Source organism: Corythoichthys intestinalis, chromosome 1 (assembly GCF_030265065.1).
Source record: "Corythoichthys intestinalis isolate RoL2023-P3 chromosome 1, ASM3026506v1, whole genome shotgun sequence".
Classification (NCBI taxonomy): domain Eukaryota; kingdom Metazoa; phylum Chordata; class Actinopteri; order Syngnathiformes; family Syngnathidae; genus Corythoichthys; species Corythoichthys intestinalis.
Window position 1 is genome coordinate 3,850,565 of NC_080395.1, and position 13,732 is coordinate 3,864,296.

Here is a 13,732-nt window from a genome sequence, read left to right on the forward strand (position 1 = left end):
TTTCTGTTGAACACTTTTCAATAGAAATATGGACAACTTATAGTGACAGGCGGTTTGTAAGTTAAATTTTTTTCATAAAAAAAGAAGTGTAAGCAATTTTTTTTCCAATAAGAAGGCCTCAAAAATCTGACGCAGCTGTAAAATTTATCCTAATTCTTTCCTTCTGTGCACATCTCAAGAAACTGAAAAATCCACGTGGCAAAAAAACAAGAGAAAACTGTAAATTATTGAATAGGATCAGGAAAGAACAAGCACCTTTGGGACACGCGGAGACACGCCAGCATGAAGAGGTTTCACATCACTATTCAGTTGGAAAGTAGTCCCATGAATTAAAAATGTGCATTGAGACCACAAGGGAGGGAAAAACCTGAGGAATGTACATGATTTAACTCATGTGTAAAAAAATATGTATACCAAGTGAAATATGGGAGAAATTTGCCTTGCAAACAAAGAGGGCTCATATTTATTTACAGTGTTTACTAATATATAAAGTCCCTCAGCATCTTTTTTTGATACGATACTGACCTCGTGTGGTCATATTATCGATGTGCAAGTAAAGAAATCAGCTAGGGAAGTCAATGCTTCGGAATGACTTCGCCTGGTTACAAATAGTTGGATTTGACGTCAATGTGGTCACATTTTCAAGTAATTTTACAATTTCCGTTAAGGAATATGTGAGTTTTTTGTTGTTGTTGTTTGTAATGTTGACGTTGAGAAGTGGCAATTAAAATGAATATAACTTTAAGATAAAAAGGCATATTTTCAGAAGGAAAATGCTTCACTACTGTGAAAGATCATTTTCAGTAAACAAAAGGCTTATGTTATTGTTTTTTTATATGCTTATGTGTATATTCAGTTTGTAATGGTAAACACAAGTCATGGTTGATTACAGGTTCGATACAAAACGGGAAAAATGGCTTTCTCTTACAGCATTTGAAAGTTAAAGTTTGTTCTATTGGCTAAAACTTAAAAAGCAGCTCTTATTAAAGTGCAAAATAAATTGAAGAAAACAACAAACTTGTGAATTTGTGTTTTCATTGTTTTGACAATATTTAATTAAATGTTTATGTGCAAAAATCGACAACATACCCTTTTTTGTGGGGATCGACTGAGGTAACCGTTAAAGTCAGGTAGCACTTAGCAGCTAGCAACTTTATTTATAAAAATAAAGATACTACTATCAATGTTGGATTGGACACAGTTAAAATTACCAGTGAACATACATTCCGACATAGGATATATTTTTATTAAAATAAAAAACTTAGTGTCGGGAAGGTTTTTTTTGTTTATTTTCTTTTTAGTAGCAGGAATGGGTTTCCATTCGGCAAATTTGAGTAATTTGTTCCGTTATCGCAAAATTCCTTTTCTGACCTCTGTGACCTTTTAGCTCATGATCCCAAAATAATAGTGATGACAACTTCCTTTCCCATGAAAAAAACATATCATGCAAATTTACTTTTATTATTTTTTGTTTTGTTTTGTACTGACAATGTCCTATGTTTTTACCCACGTACTGCTAAAGGACACCGGCATTTCCCCAGTGGGGATTATTAGAGTACTACCTACCTACCTTACTTACTTACCATCCTACCTTTGGAGGTTGCGAACAGTCCCGGATAGCGCGAGACAACCAGGAATATATGAAGGTTCCCGCCACCGGCGGTACCAATCGGAACTTCCTATAGTCCAGGATGTCCCACGCAATCCGGGACTGTTGGCAACCCTACTACCTACCTAACTTACCTACCTACCTACCTACCTTACTTACCAAAATCCCTGACTTACTTACCAACCTACCTACCTTGTTTACTTACCAAGCTACCTTACTTAAATACTATCATACCTACCTACCTTACTTACCTACCTACTAGTGTGCCAACAGTCTCGGATTGCGCGGGACAACCCGGAATACAGGTTGCCGGCGGCGGCGGTGGTATCAATTGGAACTTGCTCTATTCCAGGTTATCTTACTTACTTACCAACCTACCTTCCTAGCTAGCTACCTACCTACTGTACCAACCTTACTTTCTTACTTACCAACCTACCTACCTACCTTACTTAATTCCCAACCTACCTATCTACCTACCATACTTACTTACCAACCTACCTACCTAATTAGAGACCTTACTTACCTACCTACTAGTGTGCCAACAGTCCCGGATTGCGCAGGACAACCCGGAATACAGGTTGCCCTCGCCGGCGGTACTAATCGGAATTTGCTCTATTCCAGGATATCACACGGAATCCGGGACTGTTGGCAACGCTACTACCTACCTACTTACCTACCAACCTATCTTACTTACTTACCAACCTACTTACCTATCTTACTTATCAACCTACCTAGCGGCTTAGCTAGCTAGCTACCAACATACAGTACCTACCTACCTTACCAACCTACCTACCTACCGGTCTAGCTAGCTAGGTACCAACCAACCATACTTATTTACAACCTACTTACCTATCTGTCCGTCTGTCTGTCTCTCTCTGTTTCTCTCTCTCTCTCTCTGTTTCTATCTATCTAACTTACTTACTTACTTACATACTTACTTACCAACCTTACTTACTTACTTACCAACCTTACTTACTTACCAACCTTACTTACTTACCAACTTACTTACCAACCTTACTTACTTACTTACCAACCTTATTTACCAACCTTCCTTATTATCTATCTAACTTACCTACCAAGCTAGCTAGCTACCAACCAACCTTACTTATTATCTATCTAACTTACTTACCAAGCTAGCTAGCTACCAACCAACCTTACTTATTATCTATCTAACTTACTTACCAAGCTAGCTAGCTACCAACCAACCTTACTTATTATCTATCTTACTTACTTACTTACCAAGCTAGCTAGCTACCAACCAACCTTACTTATTATCTATCTATCTATCTATCTATCTATCTATCTATCTATCTATCTATCTATCTATCTATCTATCTATCTATCTATCTATCTATCTATCTATCTATCTATCTATCTATCTATCTATCTATCTATCTATCTATCTATCTAATAACCAGATAACCCTCTCTGGGTTCTTCACAGAAAAAAGCCAGGAAATAAATAGCACTATTGGGAAGAAAAAAAAAGCTCTCTGGTTTTGTTCAGGGGGCCTGACCAAATGTGGAGGCGGGCCGTATACGGCCCGCAGGCCGTAGTTTGGGGACCCCTGATCTACGTACTGAACGTATTGTAACTTGTGACCTTTGACCTCATATCCCCAAAATGTAATCTTATGTTTTCACTCGTTCTTGAGTTATCTCAAACCGGTGTTGTATTTTTGCAGCCCTTTGAATTTCCTTTTATTCGTTTGAACAAAATACTTATTAGTCATAATTTAGCCATGAACGTAGAACAGTTTGATGTAAGAGTGATTGATGAGTGAGAATGAACATCATAATGCGCATTTGTTTTGTTTTTTTACCAAGAGTTGTCATTATTGAGTGCCGACCGCATATGTTTGTTATGTTTGTTTTTGTTTGTTTTTGTTTTTTTGGTGTTGCAAACCGCATACGTATTTTTGGGTTTTTTTCTTTTTTTGGGTGTTGCTAGTCTCTCTGTTGCCAACTTCCTCTTTCGATGTTGCAACACCATTTGCATTTCTGTCTTCTCATTTTCAACGTGTTCTTTGATAACGCTCTCCAACTGTGAGGATGAAGTTTTGCTTTCTGGCTTGGTCGCTGCCGCTTTTGGCGTTTGGGCAAAAAATGGAGCTCGAGGAACCGTGCCGGAGTCCGAGAGGGGACAGTCCCTTTGGAGGCATAGAAGACAGTTGTAAGATTTCTGAACATAAACAAGGTTGGTGATTTTTGTGTGTGTGTGTGTGTGTGTGTGTGTGTGTGTGTGTGTGTGTGTGTGTGTGTGTGTGTGTGTGTGTGTGTGTGTGTGTGTGTGTGTGTGTGTGTGTGTGTGTGTGTGTGTGTGTGTGTGTGTGTGTGGTCCAAAATGTGGTTTTGAGGCAAGCTGTAAGTCATCTGTATATAAATAAAAAGATTTTTTTTTTTTTAATTTATAATTGATCCTGAAGGTACAAGTAAAGTGCAAACAGAACAGGCCCCAAAATCGAACCTTGTGGCACCCCACAAGAGAGAGATCATTTCTAATATGTTCCAGATATTACTTAAAACCATTGTTAAACGGTGTCCACGAATGCCTATGTAGTGCTCTAAACGAGATACAAAGACAGTATGGTCAACTTTATCGAATGCCACTGTGAGGTCTAGCAAAACAAGCACAGTGAGTTGCCGGTATCTACAGAAAGAGGAATGTCATTGTGAACTTTTAACAGTGCTGACTTTTCACTTTTTTCCCCCAAAAGATCTGTCGGATGCCGAATGTTGTATGACGCATGTCAACAGTATCCTGGATAAAGGGAACAACTTTGACGTCCAGTGAGTATTGCTCAATGGTTTTCAGATAACATTTGCACTACTCAGCATCCTTGCACACATGTAGATTGAGTTTGGTTAAAATTATTATTATTCAAAACTGCCCGCAGTCTCCTGTGGCATGAGAAATGTGTCTCCATGTGACAGTTTACTTGCTGCCCTTAGTCTCCTCTTGGATAAAAATATCCCTGCTGTGGCTCGAAACGTTTCTGCAACAAGTCCTTATTCATAAATATTCATTATTGTTTTTGTTGTTACAGTGGTCCCTTTTCAAATTGCCCTAAGTCTCATTTGGAAAAAAGATGTGTCGCTTGGTCTGTCTTAAAAAATGTATGACAGAACTCCTCCTCATCCTCATCTATTGTTGTTACAGGAGATCATTTTCTTGCTGCCCTTAATCTCCTCTTGGATAAAAATATTTCTCTGTGCTTTGTGCCTTGAGAAGTAAATAGAGAAATCATTGTTCTCTTCAAATGTTGCCGAGCAGCCCGATTATCTTCTGCCCTTAGTCTCCTCTTGGATAAAAAGTGTTTTTCAGTGCACTGTGAGAGACGGCGTAAATGCAGAAATCATAATTCACCTCAACTGTTTTTGCAGTAGCCAATGTTACTTGCTGCCCTTAATCTCCTCTTGGATTAAAATATTTCTATGTACCTTGTGGCTAGAGAAGTAAATACAGAATACATTACTCTCTTCTGTTGTTGTTGCAGAAGCCGATTTAGCTTGCTGTCCTTAGTCTCCTCTTGGATTAAAAGTGTTTTTCAGTGCACTGTGAGAGACGGCATAAATGCAGAAATCATAATTCACCTCTACTGTTGTTACAGTAGCCAATGTTACTTGCTGCCCTTAATCTCCTCTTGGATTAAAATATTTCTATGTGCCTTGTAGCTAGAGAAGTAAATCCAGAAAACATTACTCTCTTCTGTTGTTGTTGCTGAATCCGATTTAGCTTGCTGTCCTTAGTCTCCTCTTGGATAAAAAGTGTTTTTCAGTGCACTGTGAGAGACGGCGTAAATGCAGAAATCATATAATGCACCTCTACTGTTGTTGCAGTAGCCCATTTCACTTGCTGCCCTTAATCTCCTTCAGGATAGAAAGATTTGTTTGTGCGTTGTGGCTCATAAAGTAAATACAGAAAGCATTTTTGTCTTCTGCTGTTGTCGCAGCAGCCTATTTACCTTGCTGCCCTTAGTCTCCTCTTAGATAAAAGTGTTTTTCAGTGCACTGTGGGTGAAGAAGTACATTCAAAAATCATGATTGTCTTCTATTGATTACGCATCAGCCCAATTAACTTGCTGCCCTTAGTCTCCTCTTGGATAAAAGTGTTTTTTTGTTGTTGTTTTTTTAGTGCACTGTAGGTGAAGAAGTAAATTTAAAAATCATGACTGTCTTCTATTGATTACGCAGCAGCCCAATTAACTTGATGCCCTTAGTCTCCTCTTGGATAAAAGTGTTTTTCAGTGCACTGTGAGAGAAGACGTAAATGCAGAAATCATAATTTACCTCATTTGTTTTTGCGGTAGCCCATTTCACTTTGTGCCCTTAATCTCCTCTTGGATAAAATATTTCTCTGTGCCTTGTGGCTCGAGAAGTAAATACAGAAAACGATTCTCTTGTTGTTGCAGCAGCCCAATTACCTTGCTGCCCTTAGTCTCCTCTTGGATAAAAGTGTAGCCTATTTCAATCGCTGCCCTTAATCTCCTCTTGGATGAAAGTGGTTTTCAGTACACTGTGGGTGAAAACATAAATACAGAAATCATAATTTATCTCTACTGTTGTTGCAGTAGCCCATTTCACTTGCTGCCCTTAATTTCCTCGTGGATAAAAGAATAAACAAAGGGAATTCTGCTTCTCACTCATTGTTGCTGCTGTTCATGCAGCACAAGCCATTTTCTTGTTGTTTCTAGTCTCCTTTTGGGAAAAAAAAAGTGTCGCTGGTTGTAGATTTAGACAGAAATAAAGGAACTCTAACATCTAGGACTGACTTCCGTTTCAAAGATATATTTGAGTAAATCAAAGCACTGGTCCGTGTTGAGTACATTTCTTTCCCGTGCTATAAGATTGATTTCGCGCCTGGAGAAATCACTGGAGCGGACGGAGGTGGAAAAGACAGTGCCCCTGTTTTTGGGCCACTTGATCGCCGTCATGTTCAAACCCAGAGTTACCTTTTCTGATCTGCACCTTTCTGTCAGCGGCCGTGAGGTAAGAATAACGTCATTTCAAATGAGCTGCAGACCAAAACGTCTACTGAAAATTCTCTTTGTGGCTTCATTGTAGATCGGAGAAGGCGTGACGGTCAACAATAGCATAGTGGATGTGCGGCTGCCCGCAGAGTTGCACACCAGTTCGAACGGCACTATCTTGTTGTGCATGGTCACCTATCCTCGATCCATTTGGGTAAACTTCCACAGAAAGCTTCTAGGAAACTACCTCAGGCAATGGAGTCATATTTTGCTGTTTTTAAATAATTAATTTGAAGGGGGGAAAAAATATTCGTATATGGTGGAAAACACTCAGGTGACTGAGACCCCCAATTTGACCAGATTTCAAAATTGTCCTATATGCATGTGTGATACATCATTGGAAAGCTTAAAATCTCAATTTTCTAGGGGAATAAACATCTTGAATAGGAGGGCGTTTAAAAAATTAAATAAAAAATTTAAACAGCAAAACCCCAACTGGAGGTGAGAGCATAATGAAAGACGCCATGATTTTAAAGTGCATGTGACACAAAAAAGCATGTTTATTTCATAATACACGCTGTATTTTATGCCCCTGAATGATATGGACCGCTTGGATGTGTGTGGAAGCGATGGCTATATTTATTTAGTTTTTTTAATCCCGCGCCATGAAAATGAGTGAGTTCCGGGTTCGGTCTTGCATTGAGGAGGAGGGCGCTGTGACGTGTACGGTAGAAGACGTCCTCTTCACTGGACGGTGTACTGTTGTGTATGAGGACGAAGGATTCAGCTGATTTTGCGGATAAATACATTTATTTTTCGCGTCACGCCAGCCAAACGGCTGCAGAAAAATCATTCTGTATGAGGGAGAGGCGTATGCGCCTTTTTGGAGTTTCAAAAGGTTCCCATTCACCGTGGATATTTAGTGTGGGACCATTGGGCTTATGAGGAAGTGAGTAAACATCTTGTTTTGTATTATGTCTAATACGAATACAGCGATTACAAAGTAAACACTACAAACGTCCTTTAAATAAAGGACTACTTACGTTTGATCAATGATAGGCATGTAAAAAGCTCTCCTAATGCTCATTAGCAGCACGTTAGCTGCACAACAACTCCAGCCACCCTCCTCCGGGGTGTTGTGCCGAAAAATAGCCGCCCCGCGTGAAATGTCCCCCTGACGGGAACGCTCATTTATAACGCTTTATTGAGGTGAGTTTTCATGGACGCATTGCAGCAATGGATTTACGACTGTAAAATCAGTTTTAAATAAATAAATTAGACAAAATACTAGTACTTTATTTTAGGAACAAATCGTGGACTGGGCCACATAACCCATCTTTGAACAGAAATGTATTAGTCTACAGGTTTTCACGACCAAATCTCAATGACAATCACACAGGTATGACATTTATTAGTTCAAGCAGAGTAAAATAATACATATATTCACGGTACAAGAAAATCGTTTCCATGTCCATCGATTGGTAAGAAAAAGCTGTACGAGTGACGTGTGGGCGCTCAATAATAAAATAATTAACAAATAAATCATATAAACGCTTAAAGCTGTAGTTGGAACTAATTTCTTCACATGCCAAATAGGGTCACAAGTAAAGTAATTAAACATTGTCCAACAAATAAAGCATGAAAAAATAATTTATATGTTGTATATTTGACAAAATAGTCGCGTTTCCGAAGTTCGAGCCTGAAAGGGGACGAACCCGGAAGTAATACGTCACACCGGGAACGCGATGGCACCTCCATACATACGGCCGCCATACAAAGCCCTTCAAACAATGATCCAAACAGCGATAGATCAAGCGCAAGGGAGGAGATCCAAGTTTTTGAAGAGTTGGAGGAAGAAGAGGAGATTGGAATTTTATGTTATTAGCCAGACGCCAGTCAGGATGCCAACAATGTGCCTAGACTTCCTGACATGGAATGGATACAAGACCCATCGAGATTACAACATTGGTAAGATATAGGCTGTTATTATTTTCATGATTTGAAGATGCAGGCATTTGCACATAATTTTATGGTTTTGTCTATCTGATGACATTGTTAAAAAAAAAAAAAAATCAGACTTCATGTTCATTTTGGCAGATCCGGCAGCTCTCGTGCATATTAAATAATAAAACAAAAACGTTGGGGGGGCGGGGGAGGAGATGAATCGTTGTTATATCTTGACCGAGTGACCCACACGACACCTTTATTGGCTTTTACAACTTTACTCATCGTCTTGCCAAGTGACTCTGAACAATAACGTTTTTCTCTTAGTGAAGGAGTAAGGCACAAACAATAACACATCTAAATGACATGCGTACACTCTACTGGTCAATTCCCGTATTACAACTAAATAATATCCACTATATCACAGTCGCCGATGACTTTCTCCACTTTTTTGAGGCATCATTAAGAAAACAAAGTGGCGTCTAATGGCGTGAGGAAATGTAGTTTTTTCACACAAGCGAACAGATTACAAAGCACCAATTCAGTGTTGTCCCGAGACTACATTTCCCATGATTCACTGCGTGGCCTGCGCGCTCGCTGATTCGCTGCCAGACATTAAAAGCAACACTTGTCACCTGTCAGCGGCTCTCGCAAAGCGGCGAAACACAAACTAGAAGGCTATCTGCAACATGACCGTGAATTATCGCGACGCCGACCCGCTTATGTGCACATCCACACCCCTTTCCCGATTGATAGTGGATTAACCCTTTCGGACAAGATCGTAGATGACGCACAATTTAAACACGCTTAACCTAGCGAACGCAACAACAACTATGATCGGGGATAGCCTCGGCTAACGTCGCTAGCTTATACTGTTCATTCCACAACAGTTGGCAGCCTCTGCTTTGACAAAGTCATCAGTCATCTATCCAAAAATCACACTTACTTTTTGGCAAATCCTTGATCATAAGCAGACCGGTTAAGGAAGCAGGCATCTTCCAAGTGTTTGCAGCAGAGAACACTACTCGATGATGGCATGAAATTCATTCGCTTCGTGCGAACGAAAGATGTCCATTTACGTGCCCTGCTATCCTTTGGCCACTCATACAACTTTTCGTTTGAGTGAGAACAAAACATGGCCACACACCGCGGTGGCATCTTACCGAGAAACAATGCAACAAACAATACTGTTCTATGGCGGACTTCCCTCGCACTTCCCGGTGTGACGTAATTTCCGAAGATTTCCGAAGATTGCCGAAGAAAAGCATTTTCGTTGTCAAGGGCGTTGCTATGGGTTAAACAAAGAATCTGGAAGGGTTGCGTAAAAAAAAATAATGAAAATATGCTTATAATTGTTTAGCCATTGATATTATTCAAAAACATGGTTGGCCAACCTTACTTCAAAGTTCCCCTTTAATAAAGCGTTATAAATAAGCGTTCCCGTCAGGGGGGACATTTCACGCGGGGCGGCTATTTTTCGGCACAACACGGGGAACGAACTGTAAATTGCTCTCCGCCGGGCGGTTTGTCGATCCGCGAAGACAATCGACAACCGGGTCGTCATGTCAAATAATCCAGGCTAGTTATGTGTGATTTTCAGCTTCGAAGACTTTGAAACATCACTCGGTTCGGGTTAGCATGTCGGCTAGCTGTCACGCCCTCTGGTTTGTTTAAATTCTCCGAAGCCAGGGAAGGGAAACTGAAACAATGACATTTTGCGGCTCTCTTCGTCGCGTTTTCCTCGTTCTGAATAATTCCCCCTCAATGGGTTGTATAGTAAAACCGATGAGTCCAGTTTCCCGCTGACGTCATCCACCTGTTGGGAACGCTAAAGCCCTTTAATGGTAGGCGTGGCTAACCGGCAGATTAAAAGACTAATTTCTCATCATCTGCGCTTTGCGAAATTGTTGTATATAGTCGAATCGTCTCAAAATATGATTCCAATTCACATAATAATGCCTTTTAAGACTTTTTTTCTCGTGTCGTATGCTCTTTAATGAGATATTATCGCGTACTTAACTGTTTTCGATCAAAAAACTCCATGTAGCATGTATCGTTGAGTGTCAAGACACAGCTGTGAATGGCCACAGCCGGATTTCTGGGCGATTTTATGGGTGAAACATGGTCATATAACAAGGGTCGAGATGCAGAAATCACAGACATCAAGGAGTGCTCGAGATTTTCATTTTCATATATTTACCCTTTTAAACATTTTTTTCCCCAATTTTTCTTCGTTTGGATCGATTATTTATCATCTAAAATATCGGGGGAAATGCGACACTGGGTCAAAACATGGACCAAGTATTATAGATTTTTAAATCAACAGAAATATTTTATGTGTTTCTAATCACATTTTAGTAAAAGAAAACAATTGTGGCTTATTAGAGCCTTTAAAGAACAGGATGTACAGGACATTAAAACTGAAGCTAATGTAAACATTGACTTATACACAATTTTAAAAAAGTAACATACATTATCAAAAATAAGTACAAATGACTTAAATGATGCACAGTGAAATGGAATACTGTATATTTTAAAGATAACGCAAACATTGACTTCTTTATATCATAAGAATATAAGTAAGTTGCCTCACATAGGTAAATAAACGAAAAAAGTCCAAAGTGCAAACTAACTATATTGCTAAATGTATCACATTTGAGATGAGCATTTCTGGACCTCATTGCAGTTAAAAAAAAAAAAAAAAAAATTGAATTAAAACCTTATTGTGTTCAATCTCACTAAAACTATTTTGTTTTACCACAAAAGCTGTATGTCATGCTTCATGCATCATTTATGATACAAATTAGAGAACGAACTGTACATAGGAATTAATATATATATATAGATACATATATTAGGGGTGTCAAAATTATCGCGTTAACGAGCGGTAATTAATTTTTTAAATTAATCCCGTAAAAATATTTGACGCAATTAACGCACAAATGCCCCGCTCAAACAGAAAGGACAGCAAAAAGGACTGCAAAGTGAAAGATGTATATATATATATATATATATATATATATATATATATATATATATATATATATATATATATATATATATATATATATATATATATATATATATATATATATATATATTAGGGGTGTCAAACGCTAAAAAAGTTTTGAAAAATAAATATAATAATAATAGCTGTAATTAACTCGATTAAAAAATTTTACTCGTTTGACACCCCTGATATATATATAGATAGATAGATAAATAGATAGATAGATAGATAGATAGATAGATAGATAGATAGATAGATAGATAGATAGATAGATAGATAGATAGATAGATAGATAGATAGATGGATAGATGGATAGATATTAGGGTTGTCAAACGATTACATTTTTTAATCGAGTTAATTACAGCTTAAAAATTAATTAATCGTAATTAATCGCAATTAATCGCAATTCAAACCATCTATAAAATATGCCATATTTTTCTGTAAATTATATATATATTCTGTAAAATAAATTGTTGGAATGGAAAGATAAGACACAAGATGGATATATACATTCAACATACGGTACATAAGGACTGTAGTGGGCATTTCACTCTACTGTCATTTAAATCTGTCTATGCTGTCCTCACTCCGAAGCGTCTACTTTTTCCAAAGTTAGACAGCTAGTGAACGACGCCTTAATAATCAGACTTCTTCCTTTTTCGTCTGATTTATTAATAAAATAGCCTCAAACCATTGTCCTTTTTAGACCGTCGTAAAACTACAAAAAAAAAAGTACACAAGCATTGCATTAGCAACAACGTTAGCTTAGCATGCTATACAGGTTCACTAAACATAAACAAAAAGGGTCTCATACAAAAAAATATAACATTTCGCTTACTAACATAATATGTACATTCTTTACAACAACCATACTTATGGACAAATCTTGTCCAAGGATCATATAAGCACAACATTACAACGTAGGTGTCAGCCCGAGACGTCGTGCAGCCATATTGAACTGGCAAGAAAACAATAAACCATGTCGCAAAGCGACCACAAGAGTTCGCTGTTAGACAGCACAAAAAGCCTTGCTGTAAAACTTACCAAAAGGCAGAATACTGTATGAGTGGGACATGTGCGTTAATTGCGTCAAATATTTTACGTGATTAATTTTAAAAAATTAATTACAGCACGTTAACGCGATAATTTTGACAGCCCTAATATATATATATCTAAATGGTTTTTAAAAACTTATTATATTACGTTACACAAAGTTTTTAAATTAAAAAAACAAATCTGAATTTTCTGGGGTCAGGCATTATAGGGTTAACATGGAAGAATAAAATAAAATAATAAGCCTCTTCAGCTCTTTCCTTTCTCTGAAAAATCTGATCAATTTTCCGTTGCATTCAGGGCTGGGCGATATGGCCTTTAGTACTTATCACGTAAACTGAGCAGATTTACATCAGTAAACAATAAATGATTATATATTCGCCAAGGCGGACTGTTATATACACTGCTGGCCAAATGTATTGGCACCCCTGCAATTCTGTCAAATAATGCCTAATTTCTCCCAGAAAATGATTGCAATTACAAATGCATTGGTAGTAATATATTCATTTATTTTGCTTGCAATGAATAAACACAAAAGAGAATGCGGGACAAAAAAACTAAATCATTATTGTACACAAAACTCCCAAAATGGGCCGGACAAAAGTATTGGCACCCTTTGAAAAATCATGTGATGCTTCTCTAATTGGTGTAATTAACAGCACCTGTTACTGACTTGTGGCACATAACAGGTGGTTGCAATAACTAAATCACACTTGCAGCCAGTTAAAATGGATTCAAGTTGACTCAACCTCTGTCCTGTGTCCTTGTGTGTACCACATTGAGCATGGAGAAAAGAAAGAAGACCAAAGAACTGTCTGAGGACTTGAGAAGCAAAACTGTGAGGAAGCATGGGCAATCTCAAGGCTAAAAGTCCATCTCCAAAGACCTGAATGTTCCTGTGTCTAACATCATCAATAAGTGTAAAGACCATGGCAATGTGACTAACCTCCCTTGATGTGGACAGAAAAGAAAAAATGATGAGAGATACTGTATCAACAAAAGATTGTGTGGATAGTGGATAAAGACCCTTGACTAACATCCAAACAAGTTCAAGCTATCCTGCAGCCCGAGGGTACAACAGTGTCAATCCATACTATCCGTCGGCATCTGAATGAAAAGGGACTCTATGGTGGGATACCCAGGAAGA

The 13,732-nt window shown here is 38.3% G+C and overlaps 1 protein-coding gene across 1 annotated transcript in view; it reads left to right on the top strand.

Annotated features, from left to right (window-relative positions):
* The first annotated feature begins 3,515 nt into the window (after positions 1-3,515).
* Positions 3,516-13,732, top strand: part of LOC130927882 (adhesion G-protein coupled receptor G2-like) — a 43,963-nt gene continuing 33,746 nt past the window's right edge. Inside the window, exons 1-4 of the mRNA XM_057854021.1 lie at positions 3,516-3,805; positions 4,326-4,398; positions 6,456-6,597; positions 6,673-6,792. Coding sequence (XP_057710004.1) covers positions 3,661-3,805; positions 4,326-4,398; positions 6,456-6,597; positions 6,673-6,792 — 480 coding nt within the window. The 5' untranslated portion in view covers positions 3,516-3,660. The remainder of the gene's footprint in view (positions 3,806-4,325; positions 4,399-6,455; positions 6,598-6,672; positions 6,793-13,732) is intronic.